Raw genomic sequence first — 18516 nt, forward strand, 5'->3', positions numbered from 1 at the left:
GTTACATGCTCAAGTGTTCATTTATCATCCTCGATCTATTCCACTGCTAGATGAAAGACTCGTTGAGGCGCCAATAATCCTCGGCGCCCAGTGATGTAAATAGATCCATCCAATCCATCTATCTCCTACACATGCGTCCAGTTTCATCGTTCCATTACCGTGGTGGACATATTCCCAGGCGCTTCCCCTCCTTTTGCTGTCCCTCCGTTGCCAGTCTCAACCATTGGCCCATGATCCCTTCTAGCCACGTGTCATGCCCAAACCCGGAAAGAGGATCAGTGAGCTAAAAAACCTGAAGAATTCTGAGGTGGGAGCAGTTGCTCAGTGGGTAGCGCGGTGCACTGTGAATCTGGCTTTGCGAGTTCACTTCCTGACCACATCCCTGGCAAGCGATGTCCGAGTACTGACCATTTTGATAAAGGATGGTAACACAACCTTTCTGCCAGATAAGGCACGTGGATAGGATACACATCCAGCAGTATTGACAAAGAGATATTAAAGTATTACTCAACACATTCGTCAACAAAAAAATGTGGCCTTCAAAGAAAAAATATATAATTGGTGACATTGGGAGCAATGGCTCTTCAGAGCTTATGAACAGAGAGTCCAGATAGATATTGAGTCAGGTGGAGACTGCATTTTACACCATGGAGCGTCATGAGAAAATAGTTGATGTGTTTTCTTACAGCCAGTTATTAAATTGACATATGCATAGTGAATTATTACTGTATGATTATTCCAAAATACATTGTATTAAGTGTTTTGCAGTACACGTACGTTTGAAATACTACAATAATTTTGTGCATGGTATTTTAAAATTAGATAATGTCACATTATTGTTCAAAGATCTTGAACTTTAACTCCAAGTCCAACATGAGCTTTGTGGTGGCGTCCTCAATGCTTAGCAAAGCTTTAATAATGATATTTAAAAGATGCTAACCTTGTGTTAACAATTTAATAGTTTCTGCTACAGTAAAAATGTAAAGTTGTCTATCACGGTTGTCTACGTATGGTGCGAAAGAAGTTCAACATACATATGCACTCGTACAGCCAGTTTTTGTTCATACGCTGCTAAACAAATGCCTGCCCATGCTTTGTTAGCAATCATGGCTATTTGACCATACTTCACCATTCCGGTCAGCAAACGTTGGTGATGGTGGCGGTAGCTCTGAACAATTGATGTTGCTACACTTCCCTCCACCACCCACAACGTCTGTTACACTTATTTTTAGCACATGGTGATCAACCCTTCTAAGCAGCGTTCGGGCTCGGTTCTTCCCAGCTTTTTGAGATCTGTCGAGATCGGGCGCATTTCCTGGCGATTTGTGCGCACATCGCGACCGTAGTGCGTGTGCCGTGCGTGCTCACGTATCGTATGTGTAGCGCACGTGTAGTGCAATACGCTGCAATGCACACAATGTAATGTAAATCAATTAGAGGGTTGATGAAAATGCTCCGTGTGGCAGATGGCCCTGCGGGGCAATGTGGGTGGGTGGGTGGAGGGGAATCAGTGTTGGGGTGGAGGGGGGAGGCACGGGGAGGGGCCAATGGAGCGCAAGTATGGTCAGGCTTAAGTGTTCGCTGCCATACATTAACGACGTATTCTGTCGTAAGAAAAATAAAATAAGAACTCGACTCAAGCGTGGGGTTAAACCAACGCAAACAGCGCGGGCGGTCGCCTGCACAGTTGTGTTCCTTCCTTGGGGCAAAGGTGGCGCGGAGGGTTTGTGTTTTTTAATCCATGCTGGCCCTTTGCATTCTCCACAGATGGTGGTCCGTTGCCTTTGGAGAGCTCTCGCCACCGTCGTTCTAGACAACACCGCCGCGTGCCGGCCTCCGCAATTAGCATTCAGCTCCGGCCGCCCTCCCCCAAGCTCAGCTGCGGCAGCTGCCTTGTGTTTTTATAACCAGCTGCTCCTAAGCCGATGCGTGGGGGGACAAAGGAATATGACTATGGATGAATGAATGGCCACATTTCACATGGACACGCACTCGAAAATGTAATATTCATATGTAAATGACGAAAAAAAATTGCAACATTACCAAGGTAGAGGAGTGGCATGGCAAAATATCACACGGTGCTGTCGCTGCACGCGCGCTTTCGGGACGTGTGCCTGACGCGCTCGTATCAGTCCGCACTGGCGCCGGAGCACAGCGCTCGCATCGGGAACAAAAACGCGATCTCTGATTGGGGCGCCAGGTCCGGTGGGTCTGAGCATGCCCGAGGGAGCGACGCCTCGTTACGCGTGAGCTGCCTGCGCTCAGACGAACCGCTGCCGGGCGTTGGGCTCAGAGCCACCCCTGTATTGTTGCCGGAAAGCGTGAGCCAATTGCGCGCGATATCGGCAGCCTGGGATGGTGACTCGATAGGTGGGAACGTTGTCGTCGGTGCTGCGGCCCTCCGGCTGCGAGCGTGCCGCGGCAGCGGCGGCGAGCGTAGGGAAATGGGGAATCAGGATGGCAAGCTGAGGAAGGGCAGCGTTGCCGAGGGTGCCGGCGAGAGGGGACTAGCCGAGGATGCTGCGAGAGGCGAGGCCTCTGGAAAACCCACGTCCGCTTACAAAGACTCGGGCAAGAAGGGCAAGCTCGGCCGAAGCAAGGGCGAGCAGAAGAAGAAAGCGAAGGGAGACTCCTCCTCGGGCTCCTCCGTTTTTTCCGGGATTCGCAAACGTAAATCAGCGGCTGCCGTCTTTGCCGCCGCTGCCCACGGCCGCACCGAAGCCGTTGCTGCGGCCGACCTGGAAGCTGAGCACGAGAAATCGTCCACGCACACCGAGGACAGCGGTGATTTCACGGCCAGCGTCGGCGACGTCTGCGGCGGGAGGCAGGCGGTGCACGCTGGTGCCCAGGTCGGTAATGTCGTTCCCGGCACCAGGGTGGACAAGGAGAAGACGGAGCCGAAGACTGTCGCAGCGCTACAGAGAGAATGCACCGTGCTGAGCTCTGGATCTGACACAGACGCTTACAGCTTTCACTCTGCACCTGACTTTGACCAAGGACTGGACAAAGGCCTCATGGGTGGGGATGACCTGCTGGCTGATATACAGCTCGCTATGAAACTGCAGTTAATTCCAGGTGAACTCAAAGCAGCTTCAAAGCGCAGTGATGCAAACAATTTATCGCTGGAAGGCTCGACGGACCATGACGTGTGCCATGACAACAACAAGGCATCCGATGACAAACTTGTTGGCAGAAGTCCTTCCAATGTGTCGGCAGGTGGAACGACTTTTTCACATCCTCCGTGTAGCACCTTGGATACTGGAAAACTTGACAAAACAGTAAAACCGTTGAGTGAAGGAGCTCAAGACCACATTACACAGCTGGAAGTTACAGAACTGCAGTCAACCGATGGAAAAGCAATGGGAAACAATTTTAGAAGTACAGAGGTGGCTGATGTACAACCTTTGGTCGGTGACCTACCATCTGTTAAAGCTGTGAATGGTGGAATTGCGGAAGGGAATAAGTTCAAATTCGATGGAGATCAAGAAGTTGGCCATATCAACTTACCTGCATCATTTCTGGCTAATGCTGGTGCTACGAATGTGGAGGGAGCTTTGCAGGATCACAGAAAACCCAGCTTGGACGCTGCTGCGTTTGAAGGGGACTGCAGCAACACGAAGCAGGCCTGGGCACGCCGAGAGTCTAAGGCCGGCACCAGCGCGACCATGCTACTCGCTGACAAAAACTCTCATCCGCACCCCGGCACGCCGCTCGCCACCTCGACTCTGCGCGTATCTCCTCACCACCAACACCACCATCACATCAACACCACGTACGCCATCACCACCACGCGCCAGCTCAGCTCGCCTCTCTCCTCGCCGCTGCCCTCGCCGGCGCCCAGCCCGCTACTGCAGCGGCGTCTGGCCGGGCCCGAGACACCGGGCGACCAGGGGCAGCCCGGGGAGAATCGACACCGATGGAGGGACACGATGACGGTGGCCACCAAGCCGCTGGTCTCGGCCTGGGATGCCGTGGTGATGAGCCGCTCGGCTGACTGGACGGGGGAGATGATGAGGCTGCCGTGCGGAGAGCCACGCCTAAGGAGGGCCGGTTCCATGAGCCTCCTCGGATCTCCCGAAGCGGGCCAAGGCGGGACGCCTTCGTCACCGACCGTCGCCGTTTTCACAGGTGAGCGCAGTGGGTGTCGTGCCCCGTCCGTGAGGTATTGTTACCTGCTCTTGTGTTGTGTCGGTGTGTTTTTTTTTTTTGCGCCCGCTTCTGGAAAGTTCAGTCGGTGTACATTTTGGTTCGTGTGGAAAAGATGAGTCGTTGAAGTGGCGTTGGTGGGGATGGGTGTGCAGTTGAGGCTTGGATGGGTTGGTGAGGGGCGTGTTGTGTTTTTTTTTTACTTTTGAATGTGGCATACAAACATGGTGGCCCTACCCTGTGCCACCTTCGCCAACTCGCACTGATCATGTGGATGAGTATGGATAAAGAAAAAAAACTTCCTTCAGTGACACGGCATGGGGACGCCTTGCCATTGGCCGATTTAGCATGTCTGTAATTTATTATTGTGTAATTTAAGGTGGTGGCTTTTTGTCTTTCTGAAGCTTACGAGATAATTTATTATTATTAATATTAATGGCAGTGTTGCGGTAACCTGGCATCAACGTGTTTATTGTATGGCGCATTCATGCTATTTATCTGTGCGCACATTAATAGGGGGAGACCTGTTGCAGTGGTCAGCACTGCAAGTTGGTTCTGAGCTGAACTCCACAGAGAGAAAGAAAAAGAGGCGTGAGAGGGGGGAGCAAGTTGAGAGGATAAAAGAAACACGCACATTTTTGTTCTCTCACAACCCCCAACTGAGACTGGCAGGGCTTCCTCACACAGCGGCAGTAGGCACACCACGTAATGGCAACCAGTGAGGCTTGAATTACAAAGGTGGTAAATTTGTGGGCATTAAAGTACTTACAAGAATGCATTTAATCCAATGCTTTGTTGAAATGTAAAGCAAATCTTCGTTTTGTGTACGCTTCTGCCATAAATCCTTGACTCGGCACAATTGGTGGGTGGCACAGTGAGGGATTTCTTTTCATGCTTTCCCCATCTCCCTGGCCCTCTGGGTTTAAAGGCTCTTTAATGACGTGTCACAAATTGAAAAGGGCAGCCCTTTTCCCTTTGTGCTGGGCTAGTTGTCGGTTTACTTTATGTACAGGACTGCTTTCAAGTGCTCGGTGGAAACCCAGAAGAATAAATATTTTTTTTACATCACGCATTCCCACACCAGCCAGTTTCTCTCCGCTCACGAGATATATTCACATGCTCACTATGATCACATGCTGCAACTTAAGGTGGTGGCTTTTTGTCTTTCTGAAGCTTACGAGATGAATTCACACGTCTCTCTACGATCACGTAATGTAAGGTCATGGATTATTGTCTTTCTGTGACTTGTGCTATAAGAGGAAAGATAAGCGTCTGCTTCAGTGGTCTTTGTTAAAGCAGCAGATGGAAGGCCGCCTTGACTATCCACCAGTAATAAGATTAAGTTTCACTTGTCAAGAGAGTTGTGGGAGAAAGCTCTTTCATGTGGGAGGGGAAGTGGTGGTTGTGAGGCGTGAGGCAGAGTGCATTGGGGTCAAGGGTCATACCTAATGATGTGAGGCCTATACAATGCCACCAACGTTTGCGAAACAACCCTTCTGCATTACACATCCTGAACTATTGTACCAGTGCATGCCCATCCGAAATGTGTTTTTTTTTCACGAGGGGCTCAAACTCACAATTCGTGTTAACATTCATCAATGTGTATGCCCCTAACCATCTACCACAGTGATCAAAGCAATATATCAATGAAAACCTTTTGATTTGGGACACTGAACTCTGAACTCGCTGTCCTCTGTCAATGTCCTGCTGGATGAAGGTCTTGCCACACTGTTTATAGTGGGGGTTGTTTGGCCATACTTTACCGTGCTGGTCAATGTAGGTGGGTGAGGGGGAGGAGGGGTGGACTTGGTTTCGGGATATCGCAGATCTCACTTGCACTGATGTTAGCCGTGGCCGGTAATCGAACTCAGGTGGCCGATTTCAGAGCGCAGTGCACTCAACCACTGAACCACCGCTTCTCTCAGATTTGGGACTGCACATTACAATCGTGCTTGCCTCACTCTGCTGCACGCCAATTGTAGGGGGGGGGGAAATAATGAGCCATAGCCAGGAATCTGTAATTAATATTATTATTACGCTTCTTTCCGACCTTGCAGAAATTATCATTAAAAAAAGTTACAATGAGCACCCACTCGATTTAAAAAACGCATTAATCCATGAAAATAAAATGTGTTGTTGCTATAATTACAGAGAAACGCCATCCACAACCCGAGTAGTCGCTACTTCTGTTCCATGGCCCTGGATTGATGTGTGGAAATCACTTAAATGCACCAAATTCTTCCTGTTGTCCGTGCCACAATGAGGATAGGAAGAGTCACCCATAAGTGGTGGAATATGCAACCTATTCACATTTATCTCTGCGTTTACTGTGCGGATAAAATGCATTATCTGCATGGATGAATGTGGATACGGTAATAGGCTCCTTTACTCGTGACCACAAAATCACCTTTCAATAAGAGGAGCTTCACCGCACGCTGTCATATCATGTTTGCCTTCAATCGGAAGAAAAACAACTTAGCAATTTTTTTGGGAAATAATTGAAGCCATGAATGACATTTAAAAGATGGTGAGCTTCAGATATCCTTTATATAATACTTTGTTCGTGGTTCCAGCAGCCCATGAATAGCATTTGCAAGTTAGAGTATGTGCCAAGGAGACAGTCAGAGCCACGCACCATTTACTTAGGGCTTTAGTTATCAGTGCAGACCAGGTGGTGTGCTCTGAAATTGGTGCATTTTTGGTGGAAAGAAATTCTTCAAGCTGCTCAACTCTACATGTTAAAGCTCTTTATAATCCGCGAGTGGGCTGTCACCGCAGACTGGGGACTGTGCTAGGATAGCGGCTTGCAAAATGTCACTGTTGAAACTTTGTTACTTTACATATATAGTAGAACACTTAACCGTTATCACAGCTAATATTTTTAAATGACTCGTGTAATAAAAGTCATTTTATACAAATTTGTTCGTTATTTTAAAAATGTTTATGATGTGTGCTTGGATGTTCATGGCCATGATTATTTTTTACAGCCATTTGTAAATCCACTGCTGGATGAAGGGCTTCCCCACATTGTACCAATCACTGGAGTTGTTTGACCATACCTGACCACACTTTTCGGTGCCTGCTGGTGAAAGGCAAGCCCAGTTCGGATACCACTCGCCACTATTGTTAGCCATGGCCAGGAATTGAACTCGGGTGGCTCGGGTTCACTGCGAAGTGCGCTAACCACTGCGACACTACCTACCTCATTCTTTAAATCTCCGCAGAATAGTTGTATATACATTACAAATATAGTGTGGTCATTCAAAAGTAGTGTTCTTAACTTCCCCTGGAATACATGGCATTCAAACTTCATCATCTTTAAGGCTGCTGCTGCTGTACCGTACGTGGCCAAATGGCTCACACGTAACAGCGCTGAGTTGGCACCACTGGGACCCTGGGGTTTATAATCAGTCAGCTGCCTCTGTTTAAACTGGTGTACTCAAGGGTGGTGAGTTGATGATCTCAGCCCATTGACCAATGGCTGTAAGGGATTTACAGGTTTCCCTCACTTCGTGCGGTAGATGCCATCCAAAGTAAATGGCGCACCGAAGAAAAAAACGCACGAAACAGCAGCCTACCGAGTAGCGCGCACAGAGTACACACAGTACACGGTAGACACACAGTACACGGTACACACACAATACACACACAGCGTTGTCCCACTTCTGACCGCATCGCCGCATATGATTGAATTCAAACTGCAGAGCACATTTTGTGTAGAAATAGGTTTGCTGCATGTACGTAAAATGGCACAAACGGAACTTGCATAAAGCGAGCCAAATCTATACTCAATTAGGATTATACATGGCAGTTGTCGCCCCCTACTGACAGACTAATGCCCCAAGTCACTCTTGCTAAAATTAAACTATCCTTGTCTCTCACCTGGTAAAATGCATAATAGAGAATTGAACTTGACTACACAAGAAAACCCATTTAAATAAAATGTGGTTCACTACTTAATTTGGCCAAATTATACTTCTGAGAATTTAAATGTCAGATTGACTGTCATGCGACAACATTCCTCTCATGTGGCATGGCGAGAGAAAAGTTCTGTCCTCTATCTTGTGGACCAGAGGTCCCTTGAAGGGATCTCAGAGGTAGCTCTGTAGTGTCCACTTCCATGGGCCATTCTCTAACACAAAGGGTTGCACTGCTCTGAGGAATTACAATCAGTAATCCATCTCGCGTTATATGACATCAATAGCACTGCTCTGTCAGAAATCCCAATAGATAATCCATTTCATGCTATGACGTTGACGGCACAATGTTAAGCTCCTTGATGAAAGGCGCTTTATAAATACAACATAGAATATAACATTTTGAGAAAATTATCCAAATACTAAAAAAAACTGCTGAAATATTTGCAATAGTGCAGTGTATGCTTGCCAACAGTTGATAGTATGTTTAAGCAATCGCCAGTACTCTACTACTAATGCTGCAGTATGTACATTAACAAAGACACATAGCAGTTTTTCATACTCACCATATACAGTAATCACATCCTGTTCATCGAGTCCCTTTCTGGCTTTCAGTTACAGCCAACACTGTTTTACCAGAAATGCAAATTCGGGACACAAATTGTCATTAGGTCCCTGTTTTTCCATTGATGTTCTTAGACTCCAGCCGGGTATCGTGGGTGATGGGTGCGGTGCAATATAATGGTCTTCCTTTGATATGCACAAGCGGATGGAATTAATGTATCTAGAGATGGCTCATAAAAAAAAACATTTTATTTGATCACACAGTTTAAAGGATGTCCAATTCGATGTTTTTCATGGCTAAATCAAACTGCAGGACTTGCAACCTTGGTTCGAAGGTTGTGAGTCACAATCCTGAACCAATGAGTTGCAATATTTTTCTTAAACTGATTTGAATTCATATTTTTTGGTTAATTGTACAACTAGTGCTACAATTAGTACTAGTAGTACAATTAATATTTTTCGCAGCTTTGCAATATATATTCCTTTAAAAATATTTCTTCATATTCCACCCCCCCCGTCATGTTATTCCAATTGTGCTATTGGTGTCATGCCATGCAATGAAGAATCCATTTGGAAATCTTCACCAATCAGCTGCCCAAGTGATTTTTCACAGGACTTCCGCTGAAGCAACCTTCTGCGTAACATTCTTTTCTCGACGCAGGAAGAGTTACATTTTCCCATTATGACGTTTTTTTGTGCCATGACGTGAAGCTGATTTTTTTTTATCCTCAGAAATGCATTTAGGCCACATTAAGTGAAACCCCCCAATGTTACAGTTGTGGTTTGTTTTTGCAGTGATTGATGGCCAGGCTGAGAGCATCAACTCACTAGACTTGAGAGCACACTTTCATCACTAGTGGGCTGAAACTCGGATGAAAATCCAGGATCTCAGCAATGCTGGCTCCACACTATGACCATCTTGTCACTTCCATGTATACAGTCCATATATATATAGCGAGAGCTGACAACAACATATCCCTCGCTTGGGATGCAGGATATAGTGGGTTAAATCCAAATCCTAATGATGCATGTATATTTTAATTTGGAGTTCGCGTGTTCCACCCGTGTTCTCGTGGATTACTCTATGGGTCTTCTAGTTTTTGCCCTCCACAATTTATCAACAAGCGTTTAGATAATTTGGCTGCTTGAAATACCCACGTGATGTTATAAGCCACTTGGATGAGCTATGATCACGTGTGGCGAGGTCGCCTTTGAAAATGAGCTGACAGCTTAGTGGGCTCTTACCTTGTGGAAAAGTACAGGACAAGAAAATTATCATACATGCACCCAATTTAATCACGTGTCCGAAGCTAAGCTGGGTGGATCCTGGTTGGTGCTTGGATGGGAGATTGCCTGGGGAATATCAGGCCTTAGGATTGCTTGATGGCCAGGCCATGCCAGTCCATCAATGGGTTCTGGAATATATCTGTGCAGAGCTTTGAGTGTCATCCTATTTATACGTTTTTCTCCAGGTTTACTAGATTCCTCACACATGAAACCAAACATTCCTGAATCAAATTGGCCAAATACCCAAATGCGGGAGCCTCCGAAAGTGAATGTTAATACAACATTTTTTGTAATATTGTGTGTTAATATATACAGCTAAAGCAGGATGTAAACCGACCCAATGACCGTAAATGCACGTGAGATTATATCACCAGCTTCCATTTGGCCTCCCACCACCAGTGTAATTTGAGGATGCATTGCTTACTTTACATGTGTGCCTATATCCTTCTTCTATTGTATATGATAACACTGCTGTATATATGTTATGGGACATGTATGTTAATTGTATTTTTACCGTATAACATAATACATCATCCGCATTGCAGGAAGATATTAAGAAAGGGGTGTGTTCAATGCCCTGTCTGTATTGTACAATTATTGGTATTTACAATACAGTGCATATACATAGAATGCGCTTCAGAATTGGCATGATGGATGAGTGTGCGACGTTGACAGCTGTTGCACGGGGAGTGTTTTGCGTGGGCCCGCAAGACGGTCCCACGACCATCGCTTCTCACTCTTCCTGTAATCCCGGCCGGCGAGCTCTGCGGGAGCCATGGAGGCTTCGTCGCCATGGCGATCGGAGCAGAAGACTCATCTTCCTCATGAGCTGGCCCCTCCAGGATTGGCGTGGACCACCAGTGAGGTTTACATCGTTTTGGCATTTTAACCGCCACCATCGCCTTCAAGTGTTATGGCCGCCCTTGTGCCAAAAAACTGCGCTGCAGGGTTAATGCACGTTTTTTTGTGCGCTCTGCCGTGTTAGTTTTTTTTATTAATCTATGGCTGTGCACGTTTTTCACTCGGCTGCCGTGATAGGTATGCAGTATATTATTTATAGCCTTGTGAATGGATGCAGAATTAGGCGTGCAGGCTAGTCTATATATTCAAACCTGTCAAATCCCCCCCCCCCCCTTATGAATGTAACAGTGGATATAAAAACTCCAAGGGAGAGGGTTTTTTTCATTATAATTTATTTTCCAGCGGTAGTAGGGTAATACATAACTTTCAGTGCATTGTTTTATTTTGCAAACAAACACTCCAAAGTGTGCGTAACTGCAAACTTTCAAAAGTCAACGAATTTAAGCGGCACATTTGGATTCAGTTAATGAGAATCAGTGTAGCCAATGCATGTAATTAACAACCCATTCATAGATGATCTCTTTGCGATTCGTAAGATTTTGAAAATAATTTGTCCGACAATGCTGCTAAAAGTAACATTATGTCGTGTTTTATAGAAAAGTGTTTTTTTTCTATGTTTATTTTATTTTAACTTCATACACCTGCCACTATAAAACACATTCCTGCGGAGGGAGCTGGTAGGCGGCGTGCTGTATTCCACAAATATGCCCGACTGTGAGGGCGAGCACAAGCCGGCGTGAGTAGGTTAAACGTTGAGTTTTATAAGGGCACCACGGGGTGACCAGCCCCTCCTCACCCAGCCCCCACCCCCCACCCAGCCCCTCCCCACCCTCCCCTCCCCACCCTCCCCTCCCCACCCAGCCCCTCCCTGCAGCACGGACACAATAATCCCCTGTGGGCTGGTGCAACCAGGAGGTTCCTACCAGTAAAAGTTACGTCCTGCTCAAATCAGAATTCAGGCTGTGCTCCTCTCCTGCTCTCAGCCCTGAGACAGTAGTGGGAATTGCACATTCCTACGACATGCCTATGGCGCAGGGGCAAGTCGCTCTTATAGGGTCGCACTCATTACACACACGGTGCTTGCCACAAATGAACCACAACACCTTGCTGATGTTGTCAATGAGCATAAAACATCACGCGAACTCCGCTCATCCTCGCAGTGTGGCTTTGGGCTAATCAATCGATGAAGGACGCTCACCGCATCACGCGCTTTCGGATGCGCTGTGTATTTTTATATCTAGATTCAAAACTAATTTCTTTAGAACTGCTTTTTGTGCTTAGTTGTCCTTTCCCCGCACCTCCGATTAGCACGGCTAGCTACGTACGGTGCGAAAGAAGTTCAACATAATACATACATAGGACAACCACTGTTGACTTTCCCAGGAGGTGATAGCCATTTTATCACCCCAGAGGGATGATGGGCTGAATAAACCCCCTACGACAGCATTCGACCTCGCAACATCACGACTGTGAAGCCATGAGTGTTCAACGAGCCGATACGATATCTCATTGTGTCACGTGTGGCATGGCAGTTTTATTTATTGAACCTCATCCATTTCCCAACTCGGAACAGTGTTTGCAACCAATTTTATGTTCCACTTGGCTGATGACAGCGCAGCAGTGGCTGAAGCTGCAGCATATATGTCACCAGAGGTATTTAAACTACAACAGCAGTAGCAGCATCATTGTCATTGTTCTGTAGAACATTTCCTCAATCTCATATTTTAGTCAGTCTTTGTCTCATCGACTAAAGCATTCAAACATTTAGGCCACTATTATTCGTTTCATCTTGGTGTGATGGGTTTGCACTTTTTCAGTTTCTGGATATTACGTGGTCGGCTAAATGTTGAACTTAGTACGTATTTGTGATGTACATATGCAGTATAACTCATGACCATTGTGGCATTCCTAAGTGCGCCACTGTCTCTAATAACCTTACTAAATTACCTGAGCCTGCATCTTCGATCAGACGAGTTGATATCGTCTCGTTCTAGTGTGTCACGCTTTGGTCTTTGGGGAGGTAGTAGTCAGAATCATGATGCGCGATGATTTTCATCCACTTGTAGTATTCGTTGCCTTAAAAACAAATCTTTGCTGACAAACACTTAATCACTAATTTGGTTAAGACAATTTAACAGTCCGAAGGGCACGAATGTATGCGTGAAGTTGACTAAATTTCACTTTAAAGGTGACGTGTAATGAACTATCATCAAATATACTTGTTGGGCAAATGATGGGTAACATTTGTGCATGTTAGAATTGATCATTTTCAATTTGGGAACGTTATGTGGCAACGATATGCCCTAATTTATGTCGGTTAAGGGAATAATAAACAAAACTCGAAAAATAGAACACACACGCACACACCCACGAATACCATTGAGACGGCAGAACTAGACACAAAATAATACATTCTTTAATTTAATAACTACTCCTGAAATTGTGAAAATTAATCAAAACTGCTTAGAATTTTTACCAAGCTAATGATCAACAACACGAAAAGCTCACATTACACAAAGCCCTCAAAGGTCCAGGCGAGGCTTTAACAATGTTTATGAATCAGCATTAAGTTTGAAAGAAAATGATCAGATTTATTTAAGTGCTGCCAATACTTATATGAAAACAGCATATGTTCAACAAAACGCATTTAATGAAGAATATGCAAAAATGACGTGAATTATTTAATGCTGTGGTTTGCTGCTTTTGTTTTTAAATTACACATTTCTACAGTGGGATGAAGCCTTCTCAATTAATTGTATTCGTCAGTGTGCAATCAATAGTGCTCTATAAGCCACGGGATGTCTTTAAAAGCAGGAAGGACAATAGATTTTTATCTTAGGTTTCATGTAACCAGATATGATTTAAATGTTTCCATTCACAAATAGCCCGTTCTACATGGTCCCATCGCATTGGAGGTTTTGTCGTAATTCGTTTATTCCAATTGCATTTACTCCGATTAACATTTTTAATTGGTATGTGTGCGTAATTTAAGCACATGTGGGTACATTAATTGCAAAAAAATCATGGGAGTTTTGTGTAAAGAAATCACACTTCGAGGATTCCCCGGGGTGACCTGCCACATGAGGTGGTAGGTTTGAATCTGAGTTTAAGCTTCCCATGATTATATCACATTTATAAGTATCTTGAGTTAATGGTCCCTTCCCCTCCCTCCTTCCCATCATCTCTCTTCTCCACATGCCTTACAACTGTGCTCAATTCAAGAACTATACTTACTCTTTGTCTACTATAACCTTCAATATCGCTGTTTGTTACTGGGAGCTTTGCATCTTGGGCCTTTGTGTTTGCGCTCGGCAAACGCAATTTCAGAAAAATGCGCCGGCAAAAGCGCGTGGTGGTTTTTTGCCCACACGAGCCACGGGGAGGGCAGCACCCGGGTGAGTCACGCGAAGAGACACAGAGAACCTCGCTCAGCTGACGCCCAAGAGAGAGAGAGAGTGCGTGGGATTGGAGTCAAGGTTGTGCGATTCTGTGGCAGTAACGTCATGCGGAGCGATAATTGGTTTTCACGGCTTGCAGAGGAGAAGGCATGGTGCGCGTCAATGGAACCGGTTGTCTATTGAGTCGAGCGTTGTTCGGTATCTCGTCATCGAGAAGTGGCGCTCGTTGCATGCCGTGCCGCACAAGTCAAGGAGGAATGTCGATGTTTCAAAGGTTTGTCCCTTCTCATCACTGAGAGCTGTCTTTCAGATGTATTTATACTGGTAGGAACCTCCTGGTTACACCAGGCCACAGGAGATTATTGTATCCGTCGTGCAGGGAGGGGTTGGGTGGGGAGGGTGGGGAGGGGCTGGGTGGGGGGTGGGAGGGGTGGGGCTGGGTGGGGAGGGGTGGGGCTGGGTGGGGAGGGGCTGGTCACCCCATGGTGCCCTTATAACACATTCCTGCGGAGGGAGCTGGTAGGAACGTTGGGTTGCTCGGTCAATGGCCAGGGTCAACGGCGGCGTGGGGTATTCCGCAAATATGGCCAACTGTGAGGGCGGGCACAAGCCGGCGTGAGTAGGTTAAACGTTGAGTTTTATAAGGGCACCACGGGGTGACCAGCCCCTCCCCACCCAGCCCCTCCCCTCCCCTCCCCACCCAGCCCCACCCTTCCCCACCCTCCCCACCCTAACCTCCCCACCCAACCCCTCCCCACCCTGCCGTCTCTACCCAGCCCCACCCCTTCCATTTTTGGATGCATGACGGACGGACACAATAATCCCCTGTGGGCTGGTGGAACCAGGTGGTTCCTACCAATAAAACTCAACGTTTAACCTACTCACGCCGGCTTGTGCCCACCCTCACAGTCGGACATATTTGCGGAATACACCACGCCGCCGTTGACCCTGGCCATTGACCGAGCAACCCAACGTTCCTACCAGCTCCCTCCGCAGGAGGAATGTGTTTTTTCTACGTGGTTATTGATGCACTCCGCACTTTGTGCATTGATCTGTTCTCTCATAGATCGTCGACAAATTTCAGCATTCTGGCTAGCTGATCCAGCCGACTCACTTCAATATGTAGGATATACCAACATTCACATTATTCATAATACTGTCATAAATAACAACAATAATTTGCCACCCTTTGTGAACAACTGAACCTTTTTGTTTTACCGTTCTAATATTCCGAATTTACGCGCCTTAATCCACTGCTGGATGAAGGCCCACATGCATTACTTTTCCACGTTGGTCATTGCAAGTCGGTGAAGGGGATATCCAGAACCTGTTCACACATCACTCGCTTACAGATGTTAGCTGTGACTGGGAATCGAAGTCAGCGTGCTGGGTACATATAGCAGTGCACTAACTAACCACTGTGCTTACAACTCCACCATGAATGCTGTGTATATATGTACAGTAATCACATAAATAGAACACACATTCGGATACACTGGAGAATTCGTTCGTAAATAATTTGTCAGGCCTGAGTGTTGCCCAAGACGTTTCATGTTGCGTGCTATTTAGAAATAATCCATAATATCATTCCTAAATAGAGAAATGTATCAAGTTCACCGCTGTTTCCTCCAGATGTCAGACAGATGCAATTATGTGGCTATACAAGCATTTAAGGTTTAAAAAAATATATAATCTAAAACACGTCTAATATTAGGTGTACTTTGAGGAAAGGATATTAAAAGCAAATTAGCCATGTAGAACGGCTCATAAAGTATCCTGTTTCTCGTCACATTATGGAGGTTTTCGTGATGCGTTTTTGGGTTGTTGCCCCGTGTAGTTCGACGTTTTCCTCCGCGTGCTGGGAGATTCTTCTGAACTTTTCCAACCTGAAAACACGTTTGGAGAGAATCCTTCATATATTTGCTCTGGATGAAGAGGAAAGACCCCAGCTGGGCCCCAAAGTGAGAGGGCCAGGAGGTATGCAGTCAACAATGCTTGACTCAGGGAGGAGGACGCCCCTGCCATGCATAGTCCCATGGGATGTTGGCTATCAACAACAAGGCAACTCCTATGACTAATTGGGAATGGGACGCAAGCGTAGGATTGATCACCCTGTCGCTGGCCGCCTTTGGGGAGGGTGTATAGTATGAAAGGCCGAAACACCCTAGGAACCAAAGGTTCACTACTGACGATGCGCTCCCCAAATTTCACCAGGCTCACTGTTCATGAACTCTTGGAAGTGCTTGCGCAAAGGATAGTAACATCTCATCCTGTGTTCTTTGGAATATGTTAACTATGGCACGAACTACACATTAGGCCTTGAATTATGTATGGCTGCTGTAAGTCATAACAATAGAAGATTCCACTTTCTCATTACCCATACTCCTGAATCGATCTGCAGAAAATTATTTAATCCGCAACTTGAATTCATCCTATTGTTTGACCTTACCTACGGATAAGGTATATTCTATGGAGGTGGTAGCAGTCTTTCTATTATCCACACTTATCTGTGTTAAATAATTTGTACGTGCACATTCAGACTAGGAGTTACCGGGAGTGGCGACACAATGCTTGCACGCACGCATACACACACAAACGTGTGTAGTGGTGATAACTACTCGCTGTTCGCAAGCTGTGAGAGAGCAGTTGGTAAACAAGGTTTTTCCGCTCAATCAAACAGTTAGGGTCAAATGGGGTGAAATAGGATACAAACGCCAGATTGGGAAGAACCAATCGGAGGGGTCCAAGAGGTGGCCGGGGATTAGTTAACCCGGCCACGAACAGGTATAAAAGCCGGAGCGCTGAGAGCTCTTGGTTAGTTCTGCTACAGGAAGTCCCAAGTCGGCCGAAGACAGCTAGGACCCTGGACCAAGCCTTCCAGCCCTTGTCAGGGCTGGGGCTCAGTGTAACCAGTGGTCAGGGGGATAGGTCCTGGATAGGACCCTGGCTCCCAGCCTTCCCGCCCTTGTGAGGGCGAAGGTCCTGAGCGACCAGAGGGTCGGGGACCTGCCGGGCCAGCGGCGGGTCAGTGTGCCTCCCCTAGGTCCCAGCCGGAAGACGCTTGGCTAGCGGGGGAGATAGCCGGCAAGTCCGGAGTCTGTAGCATCGTCAGGATAACGGGTAAGGGGACCGTATACCCCTTGTGTTAGGTGTAGCAAGTATTTGGTGAATTAAATCGCGTGGCCTCTAAGAAGTCTTCGTCTCCTTCAAGAACGTTACACGTGTGTATAACACACGCGTGTCGATAGCAGGGCTACACACGATACTTTTCCATGAACGCCGCTTGCACGTGTCAACACCATGGCCCCGTGCTGTGCTTTGTCCAGTCGACTGTTCAAGCCGTGGGTTCTTTATCTGTGCCTGTGTGCGCGTGCGCACGTGTGTGTGTGCGCGTGCGCACGTGTGTGTGTGCGCGTGCGCACGTGTGTGTGTGCGCGTGCGCACGTGTGTGTGTGCGCGTGCCTGTGTGCGCCATCGTGTAGCGGTTAGCGCGCCGTGCTACGAACCTGGCGACCCGGGTTCAATTCCTGCTCACGGCCAACACCAGTGACGATTATCTAAACCAGCACTGGGCCTCCCCTAGGTCGACTCATCCTCAAATGAGTACCTGGTGCGGTGTGTAAACATCGCCACTTGGGAGACAAAGGCGGCTGGGCGTGGTTCTGGCTACCTCGTGTGCTGCGTCGGCTTAATAGATGCTCGCTAACAGCACTTGCCCCAACAGTCTGTTGTAAGGATATGCGGGGGATCTTTGTTTTTTGCGTGTGCGTACAGGTAAAACGTTGCTGGACTGGCTGTCCCATGCGCCGTTCGGAGAGGGGGCTCTCACCTTCGCTGTGACGGGCCCCACGGAGCTGGGTGGCCCAGGCGGACCAGGTGGCCCAGGCGGACCAGGTGGGCCAGGTGGGCCAGGCGGGCCAGGCATCCAAAGCGGCATGGAGGCCATGCCTGGTGACGCGGTGGGCCTCTGCTGCCACTTGCTGGAAGTGGGGCTTCTTCGAGCTGTCGGGGACTCTTTGGACCGCCTGGCTGTGGCTGATGACGCTCATGCCGACAAGTCGACGTTCAGGGTGAGATGAACTGGATGGCTCCGCTGGAGTGGGAGAAACAATGTTAAGGGGGGGGGGGGGTGGGGGGGGGAGTGATAGCATGGCTTATTTCAGTTATGTTTTCCAAAATGCAATTTATCTAACAGGTTTTTTGGGGGTTTTATCGCGTGTTGTTCCCATGATGTTGCAGTATAAGCCGACAGGACATCAGGGGGGGTTTAACAGCATCACCGTGAAAATCTGTCTTGTAGTAGTATCGCTTCTGATTTTCATCAATAACACTGTGGCTTAAAA

The 18516-nt window shown here is 47.2% G+C and overlaps 1 protein-coding gene across 2 annotated transcripts in view; it reads left to right on the forward strand.

Annotated features, from left to right (window-relative positions):
* The window catches only part of LOC144943128 (uncharacterized), a 70494-nt gene that overhangs the window by 9001 nt on the left and 42977 nt on the right, over positions 1 to 18516 (forward strand). For both annotated transcript variants that reach the window (XM_078870329.1, XM_078870328.1), the window contains exons 3-4: positions 1768 to 4128; positions 17948 to 18243. In XM_078870329.1, the coding sequence (XP_078726455.1) occupies positions 2061 to 4128; positions 17948 to 18243 (2364 nt within the window). In that variant the 5' untranslated portion in view covers positions 1768 to 2060. The remainder of the gene's footprint in view (positions 1 to 1767; positions 4129 to 17947; positions 18244 to 18516) is intronic.

This window comes from Lampetra fluviatilis, chromosome 30, assembly GCF_964198595.1.
Source record: "Lampetra fluviatilis chromosome 30, kcLamFluv1.1, whole genome shotgun sequence".
NCBI lineage: Eukaryota > Metazoa > Chordata > Hyperoartia > Petromyzontiformes > Petromyzontidae > Lampetra > Lampetra fluviatilis.